Source organism: Suncus etruscus, chromosome 5 (assembly GCF_024139225.1).
Source record: "Suncus etruscus isolate mSunEtr1 chromosome 5, mSunEtr1.pri.cur, whole genome shotgun sequence".
Taxonomy (NCBI): Eukaryota; Metazoa; Chordata; class Mammalia; order Eulipotyphla; family Soricidae; genus Suncus; species Suncus etruscus.
Genome location: NC_064852.1, coordinates 113009958 through 113027600, shown reverse-complemented (window position 1 = coordinate 113027600; position 17643 = coordinate 113009958). Strand labels below are relative to the sequence as shown.

At 41.4% G+C, this 17643-nt stretch overlaps 1 protein-coding gene across 1 annotated transcript in view; it reads left to right on the top strand.

Annotated features, from left to right (window-relative positions):
• Positions 1-17471, top strand: part of PARD3B (par-3 family cell polarity regulator beta) — a 1279582-nt gene extending 1262111 nt beyond the window's left edge. The window contains exon 23 of the mRNA XM_049772907.1: positions 17077-17471. Within this exon, the coding sequence (XP_049628864.1) occupies positions 17077-17434 (358 nt within the window). The 3' untranslated portion in view covers positions 17435-17471. The remainder of the gene's footprint in view (positions 1-17076) is intronic.
• Positions 17472-17643: the final 172 nt, after the last annotated feature.

Genomic DNA, 17643 nt, shown 5'->3' with positions numbered 1-17643 from the left:
GAGGGAGGGAGGGAAGGAGGGGAAGGGAAGGGAGGGAAAGGGAAGGGAGGGGAAGGGAAGTGAGGGGAAGGGAAGGGACGAGAAGGGAAGGGACGGGAAGGGAAGGAAGGGAAGGGAAAAGAAGGGAAGGGAAGGGAAAAGAAGGGAAGGGAAGGGAAGGGAGAGGAAGGGATGGGAAGGGAGGGAGGAAGGGAAGGAAGGGAGGAAGGAAAAGAAGGAAGGAAGAGAGGGAAGGAAGGAAGGGAAGGAAGGAAGGAGGAAGGAAGGGAGGGAGGGAGGGAGGGAGGGAGGGAAGGAAGGAGGGAGGGAGGGAAGGAAGGAGGGAGGGAGGGAGGAGAACCAATAAGTGTTTTTTAACCTCCGGTTTTACCAAAGTGTAGTTCCCAAAAATCTAACTTAAATTAATTCTCTCAATAGAGAATTCCCCCAGTGGGATATTAGGGGACAAGTATGTTGTAAATACAACAATTAAGTGGCTAGTTCACACCTCATCAAATCACTTAGCCAGCTGAAAACAGTTAATTTTGCCTGTCCTCAGGGTACAGGCATAGGGTGAGGAGGTAGAGGGGAGACCAGGCTTTCTCAAGTTTATTTGCCTACCTGTAAGTGAGGTCTGGGGTCACTTAGCTAAGCCCTGGGGTGAAACTTGCACACTGTGACTTTGTCTGCCCAGAAACCATCTAGCTAATGTCTCTTCGTGGAGAGCCCCAATTCTGATCTTGCCATCACATTAAGCAACCTTTGACACCCAAAAGTAATGTCAGATCTCAAATTTCCTTTCCCCCAGTTTTCCTCCCCTTCACTTGAACCCATATTATTTCATTCTCTCTTGTGTGTGTGTGGGGGGGGGGGGAAGCACATATTACTTTACAGATGGAGAAACCAAGGTACAGATAAGCAAAAAAAGTTGAGGTCATGTTGAAATGCAGCCTTGGAACCCAAGGTCAGTTTAAACTGAGCTTTCTAAGTCTCTGGGAAGGGTATGAAATTGTAACCGCCATCACCCTCCCTTCCCGGGACTGGGGGTCATCATTCTTAGGCCTTTCAAGTAAGATTAATTGTTGGACTCATGTGACTAGGACCCCAACCTTAGCTGGTCCCAACCAGGGCCCCTTCTCTTGACTTTCTGAAGCTTTAACACTGAGCTATTGGTGGAGAATTCATGAATCTTTACAGATTTCAAGGGGGATCAGAAAAGATGACAGATATTTCTTGTCCATTTGCCAGTGGACTTTAACTCTCTCTAGAACTTTGGTAACTATTCTCTTCCTTGTACCTCACTTTGCTCCCATTTGCTGCTGTTGTGATGCCCATGTGCAACACACACCCAGTTCTTGTATTAGCACCTTCTTATGTGGCATTCACGGGGGCACTAATCCAACTGTGGTGCTTGCATACATCCGGGTTGTAGGGCCCAGCACAGTGCTCACACATGCTAGTTAAGAGGCGAGACTCGTCCCCTAGATAAGAACTGCTACTCTCAAGAGCTGGAGCAACAGGTGGGAATTGGCCAGGAAAGAAGCAAAACAGGGACTTTTGGAGATGGGGACTATGTTTGCGTTAATTATGGCCTTGAAGGAAGAAAGCAAAGTCTGAATATAGAAGAACACAGGGAACCTGAATTTTCATGAGAGAGTCCTCAAAGATCAAATGTTAGCAACTAGCTGACACATGCCAATGCTATGCTGGTACAGACTATGGGCATTCCTTCACAGATGTACAGTGGTGCATAGTAGAACCCATAAAGTCCAGAGCAGGCATAAATTTTGTATTTGTGTGCACATTAGTTCATTTGCTCATCCTCAGCCATTAATCTATAGAAGACTTCATAGAAAACCTTGATGCTCTTCATTTAAAAAAATCCATTTTATTTCCTTTAGAAATTATTGAATAGGACTTCAAATTCTTAATATACTAAGGATGAGGACTTCAGTGTTACTGGTCTTTAAACTGGTTTGTATTTTCTTATTCAATCCCCATAATTGCCATGCCAATGAAGGAAAAGCCATCTTAATTCTCCCACTTTACACACAAAGCCAGAGTATCCGGGGTCTTAATTTGGGGGCTACTTGCTTCAGACCCGTTCACTTGGAGTTGGAAATGAAGTGATTTTACAGTTTTGACTCATTCAAAATCATCACCCATCCCTGTACTTCAGGCTTCTTTTTGTATGCTAAGGTGAATGGTGAGATATCTCAGGACTGGGACTGAGAGATTTGCTCAGATCAATTGGGCATAAAGAAGATTCTGGCACCAGAATGGTTTGACCCATTTGGAAACCCGAGATCTACAAGACAAAAGAAGAGCTGCAAATCCCCTTTCTGCTGTAATTCAAAAACCAGCTTGCCTGAAATAGCTGGTAAATAATATTTTATTTGCCAGTGGCTCTTACCTTTTAAACCACTTCAGCACTTACTTTTAATTAATTTATTTAAATTAGCCAACTCTTACACATAAATATTTGCTTTCGTGTGATAAGCTCTGATTTAAATTATTAAAGCGTCCATTTCGTGACTGATTTTAACAATAGAGGTGCCCATCTCACAATTATAGGATGCATGTGGTACAAATGAAGGCATTATTTCATATCAATAATTCTGCCCGCACCAATCATGGCGGAGAGGGAACAAGCCTGCACTCAGAGAAACAGGAGGGAAGGTAAATTGACAGTCTTCTTTGAATTGTTCAGAAATAAATCAATAAATCAGAGAGTAGGAGAACAAATGTAGGATGAAATAACATCTGAAGCAGCTCATTCACAATAAAAGCTTGTCTTGCTGTCTTTTTTTAAAACCACTCTTCAATAGCGCTGGACCCGTTTATTAGTTTGCTAAAGGGAGCTGAGATGGGGGCAAAGGAGGGGTGGAGGGAATACTCGACACAGTAACTGTATCAGCGCCTTGGAGACATAAAAGAAAACAGAAGTAGTGATGAGAAAAGAATAATTTCACTGCCCCAATCAGCTGGAGCTACTAGAAGGCTTGATTTGCTGGTTGTTCAATTTTGCCATCATCAAAGGCTTAGGCTGAAACCTGAGGACGCTGGGCTGACAATCAGGCAGCAGAAATGATCAAGATTTCTCTCATTTCAATGAAAGAAGATTTGAAAGTGAAAGGTTGGTAATGACATTAATAGCCAGTCTTTACCCATCCTCTAAATCATCAGCCAAGACATGAAGAGATCAAGGCAGGAGGCCGCAACTCAGCCTTAGTCATCAGCACCTCTGACTCTCCTGTGAACTTTTATTATTTGTTTGAAAATCATTTTCACAATACAGTTCAGTCACCTTTGTACTCAAAATCCATTTAATCTGCAGGGGAACCAAAAAATGAAGGCTGAGTAGAATGTGACATGATACAAAATGTGTCATGTGCTGATACGATTTTTCAAAGCATTGTTGAATAATGACCTGAATTCTGGATAAAGTGCTGAATGTCCCCTGTCTAGGCCTCCAGTGCTCAGAGACCGTCCTTTCTGGAGTGTTGGGACTGGTTGACATAAACAGGAGACAACGGATGAAAATTTTGCTCAACTTTGGTGAAAAGGATCATGAAAGACTTAGATGCCCCCTCCAAATTAATAAAAAGGTCAAATATGTCCTTTTTTTTTTCATGCTCTGGTGAAAGAAAGAATTTTCCTAGTTGCTGGGATCAGAGAAATAATCAAGACATAAATCTCCAGTTGTACCCAAACATGGCTGTGGTGAAATCAGCTATGAAAACCCAGGCAAGTTTGAGGCCAAACTATTCCTTTCTCAGAGCACCACCTTGGTAGAGGGAGGGGACTGAGAAGTTTAGGGGATGGATGAAGAAAAGTCTTGAAACAGGAAGTCAACATGAGATGAAATGGAGTCAGTACTCAGAGAAATACATTCCTAATTCTTCCTACCAAATGTCAACGAGGTGCTTTTCATTCTCACATTGGTCCTTGATTCATTCGTCTTCTAACTGCTTTGTAAATTAAACATTAATACTAATACAGTCATATCTTCATGTGACAGTGAGCCTAGAGGTGTATGAAATGTTCTATAAAACTTGTGTGACCTTAAAAGCGGGGGAAAAGATTCACTAATGTTAAAAAATATAAAGGGGTCAGATAGGTAGATAGTATAGAGATAAGGCACTGTATGGTCCCTCAGGTACTACCAGGAATACTCCATGATAGATAATAAAATTAAAAAAGACTATAGACAGATAACATTTCAGGCACTTTTATTCCTGTGTAGTCAGAATTTCAATTTGAGAGTATCACATTCAAAAAATGTCTATGTTCATAGAGTCCCAGAAGAAAACTGAAATTTATCTATCATTAGAAAGGGATCTGTATTTTCCTTTGAACCTAAGTGCAATGTCCTTGCCACTGTCTTAAAGTTGGCGGTAATTCACTGGATGATTAGAACACTATTCTCTTTCTCTCTCTCTTTCTCTTTTTCAGTCTTTGTCTCTTTCAGTCTGTTTCTCTCTCTCTCTCTCTCACTCTCTTTCTCTAATGCATGTGCACCTGACTGTCCATAAGAAACTTGCAATTTTATAAAGCCAGTCCACAACTTGACCTGTCCATCTGCTAGCCCCTCATTTGCTATTGCTAGTCCACTACAGAAGTAACTTGGACCTCAAGTAATGCCAACACAGTAGGGAGGGGCAGCTAAAAAAATTTCAAAGAGCAAATAGTAGAATACAAAGTCCAGTTAGAGTGGGGAAGGCATAAAAGGAAGTTCCAGATTTATAGTAGGCCGCTTTGCAAAGTTCTGATGTCATTCAGCAGAAACCTCAGGAAAAGCAACAGATCACAGTTAAATTTTGTGCTTTGTAAGATTTTGAGGGGCCTCAGATCCTCAAAGTGGAGCTTATCTTGCTCCAAATCCCCTGAATATAAATGCTACTCCTAAGTTACATTACTTAGTCCTAAATGCATTCCATTCTGGACTTGACCCTACCCAACTTGAAATGTAACATTTCTATTACTTGATTTTAGGCTCTTTCTCTCTCTCTCACCCTTAATAATATACATGAATGTACCAAACAACCTTGGAGTCATGGTTCACTAAAATAAGACTCTAAATCGCCTCTCAACTGATATGCTACTTATTCACCCCTTCATGAGGCACTATCAGATAAGGGGCTATTTCCCAGAACTACCCAAGAATTTTCAGCTTGATAGTTATAAGACTATAGTTTTTATCTTCAGATGTCTTGACTACTTAATTACTTTATCTTCCAATGTATTATATCCCAGATTTTTTGAAAAGCCAGGTCCATGTCTTCCTAGACATAAAGAGAATTCCCTTCACTTTCTCCTTCCCTTCCTCTTTTCCCCTTCTCCCTTCCACTTCCCCTTTCCCCTTTCTCTTTTCTTTTTTTATCTTAATTTTATTTTTATTAAATAATTTATTTAAACACCATGATTACAAACATAAACATAGTTGGGTTTTAGTCATAACAAAAACACGGCCTTCATCGTGCAACCTTCCCATTCTCTTTCCCTTTTCCAGCCATTTCTAATTCCTTACAAAATGTGCTTCCTTGGGGGCTGGAGAGATAATAGCACAGTGGAAGGGCATTTTCCATGCATGCAGCACATTCAGTACTGAGGGTGGTTTGAATACTGGCATCCTATATGGTCCCCCGTGCCTGCCAGGAGTGATTTCTGAGCACAGAGCCAGTGCTGCTGGGTGTGACCAAAAACAACAAACAAAAAAATGTGCTTCCTCATCAAAATCATTAGGACATTTGTGGAAATTTTGGGCTTTTAAGATCAACTGTCTCTGACATTAAAGACCAAGATTAGGCATTTTTAAAATTTTGATTTAGGGCCGGAGTGATAGCGCAGCAATAGGGTGTTGCCTTTCATGTGGCTGATCTAGGACGAACCTCAGTTCGATCCCCAGCATCCCATATGGTCCCCCAAGCCAAAAGTGATTTCTGAGCTAATAGCCAGAAGTAACCCCTGAACATCACCAGATGTGGCCCAAAAATGAAAAAAAAATTAAATTTTTGATTTAATTTTATTTTTTACATTTCACTGATTCTTGATATACCAATACTCAAAATTTATTCATACCATGAGTAAATGATCTTAACAACAGGAAAAATGTTGTATATTGATTTTTGCAGAAGAGCCAGGAAAATACTTTCCTCCAAGAAGATGGATCATGGTCTATTAATGGAACATCCACCTGGAGTTCTGGAAGCCATATGGGATGCCTGGGGTTGAACTTGGGTCACCAGATTGCAAACCTATTGTTTCTTACCTGCATACAAGAAGCTGGCAAAAAAAAAAAAAAAAGAAAGAAACTTTGGAAGAAAAATAGGTTTTTATTGGGAACATGGAAAATGTAAAATCTGAGGGGAAAGGCAAAGAATGTTTTAATAGACATTTTGCCTTTTGGGCACAGAATTCTCTAGGAATAATCTGAATGCAGAACCAGGAGTAATAAGTGAGTGTCTCTGGGTGTGGTCCAAAAATAAAGAAGCCAAAGACTTCACAAACTAAATTCATAGTCAAGCATATGCCCTGCAAGTCAGTCTAGCTGGGCTTGGATCTTGCTCCTGCTACACCTGTGTGACCTTGGTCAAGTTACTTAAAATTTTTTTTGTTTGTTTTTGGGCCACACCCCGCGACCCTCAGGGGTTACTCCTGGCTATGCACTCAGAAATTATTTCTGGCTTGGGGGACCATATAGAATGCTGGGGGATTGAACCACTGTCTGTCTTAGGCTAGCTCGCGCAAGACAGAGATGCCTTACCACTTGCACTACACTCTGGCCCCAAGTTACTTTAAGTTTCTGTTCTTCAGTCTCCTCATCTATGAACCAGAGATCATAGTTCATACCTGCAATGTGCTCATGAAGAATCACACATGAAAATGCTATTCATGGAATATAACTTGTTGGAGGTCTATGAATAAGAGTTTCTAGACTCAGAAATCTGAGTTTATTGGTAATTCTAAATCCAGTACTAGAAGCTTGGAGCTATAGGATACTCCTGAATTCTGAGGAAGAGAACTGCAGTGGCTGTATCCTTGGTCACAAAACTCTGGGTAGCTGCATTTATAGAAGAATGGGAGAATTTGGGAGTCCAGCAATGTGGTCCTTGCTCTCAGGAGGAGGGATTTGAATGACCTGTCATCAAAATGCTCCTATTGCTTAGGCTTTAGATATTCACAGTAGAGAAAAGATGTGACCGAAATATGTAAAATTCTTACCCAAAATGTTAGTACTCTAAAAATAAGTATAATCTAAATTGCTCGGGAAGGCAGCCCTCACAAATAGCATATGTGTGTGGTTTATTTCTTTTTTTTTTTCTTTTCTTTTTTTTTCTCTATAATGGTGTATTTCCAGTCAATTATTTTAGGCAAGGAATGGTGCCTGGCTTCCCCTCTGAGGCAAGGAAGACCTTCTTTAGGATTCAGGACCTTGCGCTCTCAAACCTGTTGGCCCTCCAAGTTTGACCTTGGATGTCAACCATTGCCTCTTGCATAACAATGGGATAAAATCCTTGGCATTTAGCTATTGAAATTCCAGGAACTACTGTTCTAACAGAAAGAGAAATATGATGTTAGTGGCCTACTAAGTTATGATTTGTTCCTTAGATTGCTATTCTCTTTAAATAGAATGTATTCTATGGTCAAAAGACCACAGGGTCATCATATTTGGGATAAGTATATGGGGTATTTTATTTCAACCACTTATGATAGTTTTAACCATTCCACAGATTCCTTTCTACATGTGCAGTCATGTTGTCATTTTCTGATTGTTTCATCATCCACTTTGGTTTATTTTTCACCCCCACACAAAGGGACTTATTTTTAACAATACCATATTTTGAGAATAACTCCCACCATCAGATAGGATGAATCATTTTTCCAGATAGTATCTTCTAAAGAGTTATGTAGGATCCCCTCCTCACTGTAGTGCACTTAGTTAATAACTGAATTTTTTTGTAAAATAATATCTTTATTTAAGGATCATGATTACAAACATGATTGTAGTTGAGTTTCAGTCATAAAAAGAATACCCCCCTTCACCTGTGCAACATTCCCACCACCAATGCCCCCCTCTTCACCCACCCCCAACAGTCATCGTAGAAAAATGCAAAATTTTTTTGTTGAATGTGGGTGATCAAAACTATGCTTGTTGTAAGTGGTTTTCAAAACATCTCTGAATCCTTCTTACTCTTTCTTCCTTATTTTCTTTGTAGACATTTCCTTGGTGTTAGTGAGGACTGAAGATATTTGGCAATTTCATTTCCTTCCACTCTAGTTTGTTGCAAAGAGCAAGATTTTCTCCTCATAAGGCAATTGGGAATGTGAGTGATGAAAGTGGGATTGTTTTTCTAAAATAGCACAGACCATCAAAGAGACATGATATTTTATGATTCTGTAAAATATGCTGAAATCAAAGCTATGGAATAAGCATTTCAGAGAGCTCTCCTAAGAATGGGGCTGACCACATTTGTGCCTGGACCAAGGATGAAAGTTCAGTGAATTTCAAACACAGACTAAAAGCACTGTTGTCCACACAATGTGGGTGATGCAAGAATCTAAGAGTATGTCCATTGATGCTGATTTTTATTAACCCTGTGGAATTTGTAGAACCAGAAAAGAAATCATTAACATCAAAACAACCCCTAAATAATCTAAGTGAAGTTTGAGAATTATGTGACTTTGCCAGATGTTGACTTTCTGCCAAGGGATGTAAGTACCTCCCTTACATGCCCAGAATTGAACATCATGTTGCCTTCTCCTATTTGAACCTCATATTTGGTTATATAGTCAGTAATTACCCAAAAAAGGAAACACAAAAGGCTATTTTGGAACAAGAAATCATCTTTGTTCAGCACACATAATACTTTACAGGTATCAAAAATAATGAGATTTTACCTTTGGAAATATACCTATGAGTAAGAAATTAGGTGGATGCCCAAACTGTACTTACAGTATTATACTGAATAGCAGTGGCAAAAATGGGTAGCCTTGTCTTGTTACTGATCATAGAGGGAAGGTGTTCAATTTTTCACCATTGAGTTTGATGTTTGTGGATACTTCTCAAAAAACAATCAATTAAGCTTCCATATAGTCTAGCAATTTCACCGCTTAAAGGCATTTACTCCAAGGGTACAAAATTACCCAAACCTAGAAATAATCCACATGTCTAAAAACAGATGGTCATATAAAGAAACTATGGTACATTTACACAATGAAATGCTGCTCAGCTTTAAGAAAAGATGAATTGGGCCCGGAGAGATAGCACAGCAGCGTTTGCCTTGCAAGCAGCCGATGCAGGACCAAAGGTGGTTGGTTCGAATCCCGGTGTCCCACATGGTCCCTCGTGCCTGCCAGGAGCTATTTTTGAGCAGACAGCCAGGAGTAACCCCTGAGTACTGCCAGGTGTGGCCCAAAAACCAAAAAAAAAAAAAAAAAAAAGATGAATTAATGCAGTTTGCTGCTGTACTGATGAATCCTTAAACTATCATTCTGAATGAAGTTAGTCAGAAGGAGAGGGACAGATTCAGAATAATTTCTCTCATATCTGAGAAATAAATAAGCCCCAAAACTCCAAACATTAGTATTTAATAGGAAAAGAAAATTTTAATATCATTGTAGGGTGAAGGAGTGAAATAAGGGGAATAGGACACTGGATCATAGTGGAGGGAAACAGACACTCTGGTTGCAGGTGTGGCTGAAATATTTTATACATGAAACCCTGCCATTATCAATATTGTTAAACATGGTGCCTAAAATAAAATGAAAATACACATACACACATATAAGATGATACCCAGCTAGTAACACAAAACAAAGGCATTCCCCCAACTTCCTCTACCTTTAAACTTACCCCTTAGATATGTAAAAGTTCAACTGGATATCACTTAACCTTCCACTGCCTCAGAGAATTTTGTACCGGGAGAATAAAGAAAAGGCAGAGAGACCATGCATGAGGCAAGAACCAGACTGACTTCATGACTCTCTCCTGACTGGCTTGGTTTATTATTCCTTTGCGACTGTCTTCAGATCCATCTGCTTGAGGTGATTTCACAACATGGGGACATAATTTATGCATGCACACACACACACACACACACACACACACACACACACACATCGTGCTTCTCTTACCAACTTCATTCAATTCTTGTGCTCTAGGGAGCTCCAAAGATGAGCACAGTCTATCAATGGTCCCAGGACCTGGATAGAAACCACACATTGTACACCCCAAGGTTAGATGCTGGGTTGAGCCTTGATGATGGGAAAGTCATACGTGGCTTTACTCAGTTCCTAATAAGCTCTAGAACTGGTGTCTTTTCCATCTCAATCACCTTGGGATATCTTGCTGAATTGCCAGAGTCCACTTTTGGCATGACTGCAAGTTGACAGCTGTAGGATTCGTCCTTGGCCTCAGGCCCCTAAGACAGTGTTAGATGTCACCATCCCAGGCCTGAATCCATGGTTGCACTGATTTATATGGAATCCTCCATTACCCTTCTCTCCAGGATCTGGGTTGTGACACTTGGCCAGATATCCCTCTGCTCTCTGGGCAAGGAAATCTGTTCTGTCCATGGCAAGGTGCTGGGTTACAGCCTCCAAGGGTCCCAAAGACCCTGTTGATTTCATAGTTAAATCTGACCAGATCCACTTCTTCCACCACCTCTTTCAGTGCAGGCTCTGTTTCAACCACAGACCTTGTCCTGTCACTTTCAAGATCTTTTAGTTGAAAAAGCAGGAGTCTGAGAATCCATGATCTCTATTTACTATTTCAATGGAGTCAAATACAATGTTTCTCTCAATTTGCCATCCCTCCCTTTCTCCTTCCTTTGGGAAAAACTTCAGTCTTAACTTGCATGGTGGCCAGGCTTCTATGCATTCCCTGACAGCCACCTTCCCCCTTATTTCCCAGACTTTTAACTATTTCAACCCCTGAATACACTTGACCCTCTATGATTACTGTGTTTGTTTATGTTTTTTCCCAGGAATAAATTCAACATAAATTTGTGTACCACAAACCTGCAAATCCTTGTGCTGAGCCCCTAGGAAGATCTATGGGATCACTGGATCTATGGGACTGCAACACATTCCACAGTATGAGTAAATAGCCACAGGCATCTGGGAGGGAGTGACAAGTCAGAATGACCTACCATAGTGAGCACTGAAGAAAGAGATTTTCTTTGCAATGGTGGCTGAGCATGAGGGTGCAAAGGGAGTTACAAGAGCTCTACCTGTCAATCCTGAGTATTTTCGCTCTGCAATACCATCCTCTCCAAGGTAGAAACATGCATCCATCTTTCCATAACAAGGTTTGAGTTCCCAGACCCTTTTCCCTTCACCTAATTAGGTCACTTTCTTTTTTCTTAAGAAAATATCATTACTTAATGATGTGGTAAAAAGAGGAAATTCTCATGTAAAGAAAGTCATCCTTGGGGATTCATTCTTCTTGTGTCAGTAACATTATTTTGTCAGGTTGACACTCAGAATTTAGCCTTCATGACTGCAGCCATCTCTGGCTAAAAAGTGTTTTCCCAAAATAGTTACGATGAGTTTCTAAGCAAAACCGAAATCCAGCTGTTTTCCAGAAAATTCTTGTTGTTTTTTTTTTTGTTTGTTTTGGTTTTTTTTTATCACACCTGGTGATGCTCAGGGGTTACTTGTGGCAATGAGCTCAGAACTTGCTCCTGGCTCTGGGGACCATATGGGACTCCGGGGATCGAACTCAGGTCCATCCTGGGTCAGCTGTGTGCAAGGCAAACACCCTACCGCTGTGCTATCACTCCAGCCCCATCCAAAAATTCTACTCACTAGTAGAATTTTATTTTATTTTATTTTATTTTTTTTGGTTTTTGGGTCACACCTGGCAGCACTCAGAGGTTACTCCTGGCTCTACGCTCAGAAATCGCTCCTGGCAGGCTTAGGAGACCTTATGGATGCCTGGATTCAAACCACTTCTGCATACAAGGCAAATGCCTTACCTCCATGCCATCTCTCTGGCCCCACTAGTAGAAAATTTTTAAATGCAAGCCTTTTTCATGACAACTCCTGTAAATAGTTATAAGGATAGAAAATATAGCCTGATTTCTCTTTCTTTAAGTAAATAGTATATGGAGCCAGATTTCTCTATTGAAATTTTATTTTTTTAAAGAAAAAGAATACCTATGAGTAAAACTTAAGAGTGTACTTGAAAAACGAGGACCCTTGAATTACTGATACATTTGTCAGTTGGAGTCTGGTTTTTAAAGATATCTCCTGAAGAAGGCATCCCTGAGTTTCTCAGGTTTGGTTCAGAAGCATCTGTCACTCTGATAAGCACTTCTTTGCCCAGATTCTTTTCTGTGCATACCTACAGAGATTAAATTTTAGGGCCTGGGTATGTTTCACATGGTGTAGGTTCAAGGAAAATTCTCACTTGGAGTCCCAACACTGCCCATAGTGCTCTTATGAACCCCAGACACCAATAATGTGGCCCCAAGAAGTAATAAAAATAGAATGCATAAGGAAAGAAATACTCATTTTTACACAAAGGCAAAGGAAAAGCAAAGAGCAAGACTAATTAAATCAAAATTTCAACTTTCTCTTCTTTCTCCTTTCCATGCACCAATTTTACAATTAATGAGGAAGGCATAGTTTTTAACAATGTTTTTAGGAACTAGCAGATAGTACAGTGGTTACAGCACATGCCTACTATATGCCTGGCCTGAGTTCCACTCCCCGAACCATATGTTCTTTGAGCTTTCAGGGTATAGCCCTGGAGGTTCTCAGATAGAGCCTGGGAAACCCAGGTCAAATCATAGCCTCAGATCCAGGCATTTGAACGGCCAACTCAGCTGTCTGAGAATTGCTGGTGGGGGCCCAAGACTTCCAGAGCATTGTTTCCAAAGCTCCCATCCCCCAAATTATTGTTTTAACAATCTGAAGACTTGTAAGGTAAATGAAAATTGAATTTCCTATATGATCCATTAAGTCCTTGGTATCTGTCCCAAGAATACCCAAGCTCTAATGGTAAAGCTATATGCACACTATGGTCATGGTAGCGCTATTCACCACAGCTAAGATGTGAAAATAACACAAATACCCAGTAGCAGACAGCTGGATAAAGAAGCAGTGGAACCAAGTGCAACTTCACTCAGAGAAAAGATGAAATCTTGTATTTTTGCCATGACATGTATAGAACCAATGAATATCATGAGACAGCCAAAGAAATTAGGAGAAAGACAAATGCCATGGGTGTTATATAAAGAAATGAAGTAAGGGACTACAATGACCAATGAAAACAGACCCATTAGAGTCTGGTGACAGAACTGATGTTGCCTCATAAGATAGTGAAGACAGTAAAAAGGGCTTAGGTGAGAAGAAACCTAGGAACAATGTGTGTGTGTGTGTGTGTGTGTGTGTGTGTGTGTGTGTGTGTGATAATGGCACTTTGGAGATATGAGTTGTTCTAACACATTGAATCATAAATATTAACATTGATGGGACTGTAGAGATAATGCAGTGAGTAAGGCACTCGCCTTGTATGTGGCCAACATAGGTTCAATCTCAGCATCCCATAGGGTCCCCCAAACACCACCAGGTATAATTCCTGAGTACTTCAACAATAATATACACAATTACAAATAAAATTTTTTATTTTAGGTTCAAAAATGCTTATCTTCGCAAGCATTTAGAAGTTGCAGCAAAAGTTTAAAGAAAATGCTCACTTTTGAGAAAGTTGTTACGCACAATACACACACACATACACACACACACACACACACACACACACACACACACACGCACGCATGCATGCATGCACCCATCAAAGCAAGAAAAACTCGTCTCATCATACTCTTTGAACCTTAAATAGTGTTTTTCTAGGCCGGCACCTTGTTTTTCTTCTCTTTCAGATATTTCAAGTGATAGCTGTTATGATGAATTAAACAGAAAAAGTAAATTTTATTTCTTGACAAAGTACAGCTTCTTCTCTTGGTTTCTGCTGCATAAAAGCACACACACACACACACACACACACACACACACATACACACATACACACATCCCAGACAGCAGGGTCCCCTCAGAGGAAGCACTTGAGGACTTGACATTACTTTGAGTTCTATTCCATCTACCCAGGGTCACTCCCTATACCCCAAGTCTCAGAATGATATGGGCTTGGCCCAGGTTGGCCTGTGGACTCTAGTGACTCCTGCCAACCCCTTCCCCATTTCACATCATCTGGGTCGTCTCTCCAAAACTAAAATTATTTTTAAGATTTTTTTAAGTATGCCCTTTATTATATTGTTTTAGAAAGAGATAAATCTCCAGGGAGACAATAGAACCCTAAAAGTCCAAGGCCTGGAATTTCTCTTTTCCTCCTTCCAAAATTTCAAACAGGAAACATTCATATTAAGAGGGTCCCCGGGGAACACTGCTTGTATGTTCATTTTAACGCTGATAATGCTTGTGTGTTGTCAATGTCAGTGATTTATCCCAAGGGCTTAACAGGAGTACAGAAAAACCACATGTTTCATCTCACACAGAGAAATCTTTAGTCAACATGGGGAGAAAACACAGGTTAAGGTGTTTTTTTTTTTTTTAAATGTTTGTTTCGGGAATCTCTCACGTGAACCAACTGGAAGTATAAATGAGCATGAGGTTGAAAGGGGGAGGCAAGGGGCTTCAGAATGAAATGAGAAAAGCTATCACATGGCTGCTGCAAGTTTCCAAAATCAAAACTAACATTCGAAGGAAAGGGAAGGTTTTCACCTGCTCCTGTCTTTCCCACCACTGCAGTGGCAGATGATGTATTTGTGTTCTATTTGTCATGGGCAATTTAAAATAGAGCAAAGCCAACTGCACTGGATAATAGTGGCTGATGCTCTAATAACTTGTACACAAACAATTTAATGTTCTTATCTGCAAATGCTCACTAAGTAAATTACCACACACTCAAGAATCTAGCTTTCATTTTTTATACGTGGCCAAATTAAGACTTAAAAGAGTCGAGGGAAATTCTATTGTTCCTCCTGAGGAATGTGCTCCATGCTGCCTTCCACAAGCCCCCGGAGTTTGGAGCTTGCCTGCACTGCTTTGCAGACGTTCACTGAGCTGTGTTCACATCAAACCCTGCCAGTTTACAAAAGGATTTTGCCCCTCATTGACACTGCCTGATTAACCACCGAAGAATTCTCTTCTCGCCACCCTCTTATTTCTTTCAAGTGTTTTAGAAGCTTTTGAAGCGACATTGGAGACTTTTTTTAAATTAATTATTATTGTTACTACTGATTTCCTTTTTTAAACACATACATGCATGCACAATAAAAAAAAAGTGTTAAAAAGTGGGAGGGATCTGCTGATGGTGGTAAAGCTGTGCATGGAAGGTTTCTGGCATTTCATTTTATTTTATTTATTAACTTATTTGGTTTAGGGGTCACACTTGGCGGCACTCAGGGACCACTTCTGACTCTGCACTCAGAAATCACTCCTAGAAGGATTGGGGGACCATATGGGTTGCTGGAGATCAAACGCGGGTCAGCTCCATTCAAGGCAAACACTCTCCCTGCTATGATATCGCTCTGGTCCAGTTTCTGACATTTTAAGAGCAAACAGAACTCGTGGGTTGAACCCCTGACTAGATGAGATGCGGCTTCGACATGGTTTGGAGACATGTTGTCTCAACTTGAAGATGCAAAGTCGTGGTCTGAGCACTTCCTCCTGTCCAGACCTTTCTGGGAGCCACACCTGCCCCAGCCTCATCCAGCTCACAGCTGACTTGGCTTTCCCCACTCTGGTATGGAGGCATCCTGATGACACTTCTTCATTTAGCAGAACAGTGGCTTTCTAGCAAATTCTGAGTGGTCCACTTCTAGCTCTGGGTGGGGATATTCCCTGGGAACTATTGAGAGATACATGCCCATGAATTCACGCAAGGATGTAGCTAGAGCCCATGAAAATTGCCTCAGGTGACAGCTCACTTACATCCTACAAGGCCTTACCACTCTGAAAATCCCGTTTTGACCCTCCTTGTGTGGAGGATGGTTTTGCTTATCCAGAAAGACAAGATACTGAAGGCTTGAAGGGAGTCAACTCTCCCTAGTTTCAGGCCCTTGTTGGTCGCTGTGACCCTCAAAGGCAGAGAAAAATCTGTCTCTCTCCTTATCCTTTCCTGCTGTGAATAATCCTGGCCGACCAGAACTCCCTAGGGCCAGACCTCTGGGCTCTTGTCTTTATGGTGCTTTACCTTCCTCAACCTCAGACCTTCTTCTTGTACCTAACACACCTCTTCATGAACTGAAAAGAATGTCCAGGAGGTAGGGCACTATCTTTAGACACAACTGACCTGGGCTCAATCTTTAATGCTGAAAACGGTTCCCAGAGCACTGCCAGGAGCAATTGCTGAGTACAAAACCAGGTGTAATCCTTGAGTACAACTAGGGATGGCCCCAAAATAAACAAACTAAAAATAAACCAAGAAAATTAAACAAAAAATAAACTACTTTTTCAGAGACCAACAGGAAGGGAAGAGGAAGGGAAAAAAGAGAGCCTGGGGCTGGAGCGATAGCACAGAGGTTAGAACATTTGCCTTTCTCACAGCCTTCCCAGGTTCAATATCCAGCATCCCATATGGTCCCAAGCCCACCAAGAGAAATTCCTGAGTACAGAGCCAGGAATAACCTCTGATCATTAAAAAAAAAAATCAAATTTGAGTATGCTTGGGGGGGGGAGGGAGAAAGAGAGAGAGAGAGACAGAGACAGAGAGACAGAGACAGAGACAGAGACAGAGGAGAGAGGAGAGAGACTTCATGCCCTTTGGAGGTTTGTTTTGATTTTGACGTGACCCCTGCATGATAGTCCTCATGGCATGATCTGGAATCTATTCAGGGATCATTTCTGATGGCCTTGAGAGAACTTATGTGGTGCTACGATCAATCTTGAGTCAGTCATGTGCAAAGCAACCGCAAAACCAGCTGGAATGCTCCAGCCCCTTGTGTCTTTTCTTTTTAAGGGCATGACTTCTGTCCACACTCATCTACCAACCCTAGTCTAGCTTCCACCCTTCCCTCCCCAGGAGGCTCTGAATATACTGCTGATTGTCTGTTGTTCTCTTCTCAGGGGAGGACCATCAGATCCCTTGGACTACAGACTGGCTGCATCTTGTGGGCTCTACAAAGAAAGAGACATTCCTTACTACCCAGGGGCTCATCCCATGCCGCCTTCCAAAGGAAGCTACCCACGGCCCCCAGATCTGAGGATCCAAGACATCCGATACCCACAGTACTACCCACCCCCACCTGCACCCCAGCATAAAGGACCCTTCCGACAAGATGTTCCACCTTCTCCACCTCAGCACCACAGGGTACTAGCTTATCCAGAAAAGGGCAGGGCAGGGCACCATAGGGGCAGCCCAGACCCATACCCCTACCGAACCCAGGACCCCCGGCAGAAGAACCCCATGACTGCTGCTGTGTAGCTGAAGATCTTGAGTTCAACATGGCAGAGCACAAAGAATGAATCTCACCTTTGACCTTTCTTGACCTTCAGGCCTTCTTCTGGTTGAGAATTCTGGAAGACACAGGGGAATTTCCTCCCTGAAGGTTGGACACATGATACTCATCAACTGGAGAAGAAAAAATAAGAAAAAGGAAGGAGGGAATGCGAAGGAAGGACACCTTAGTCCTA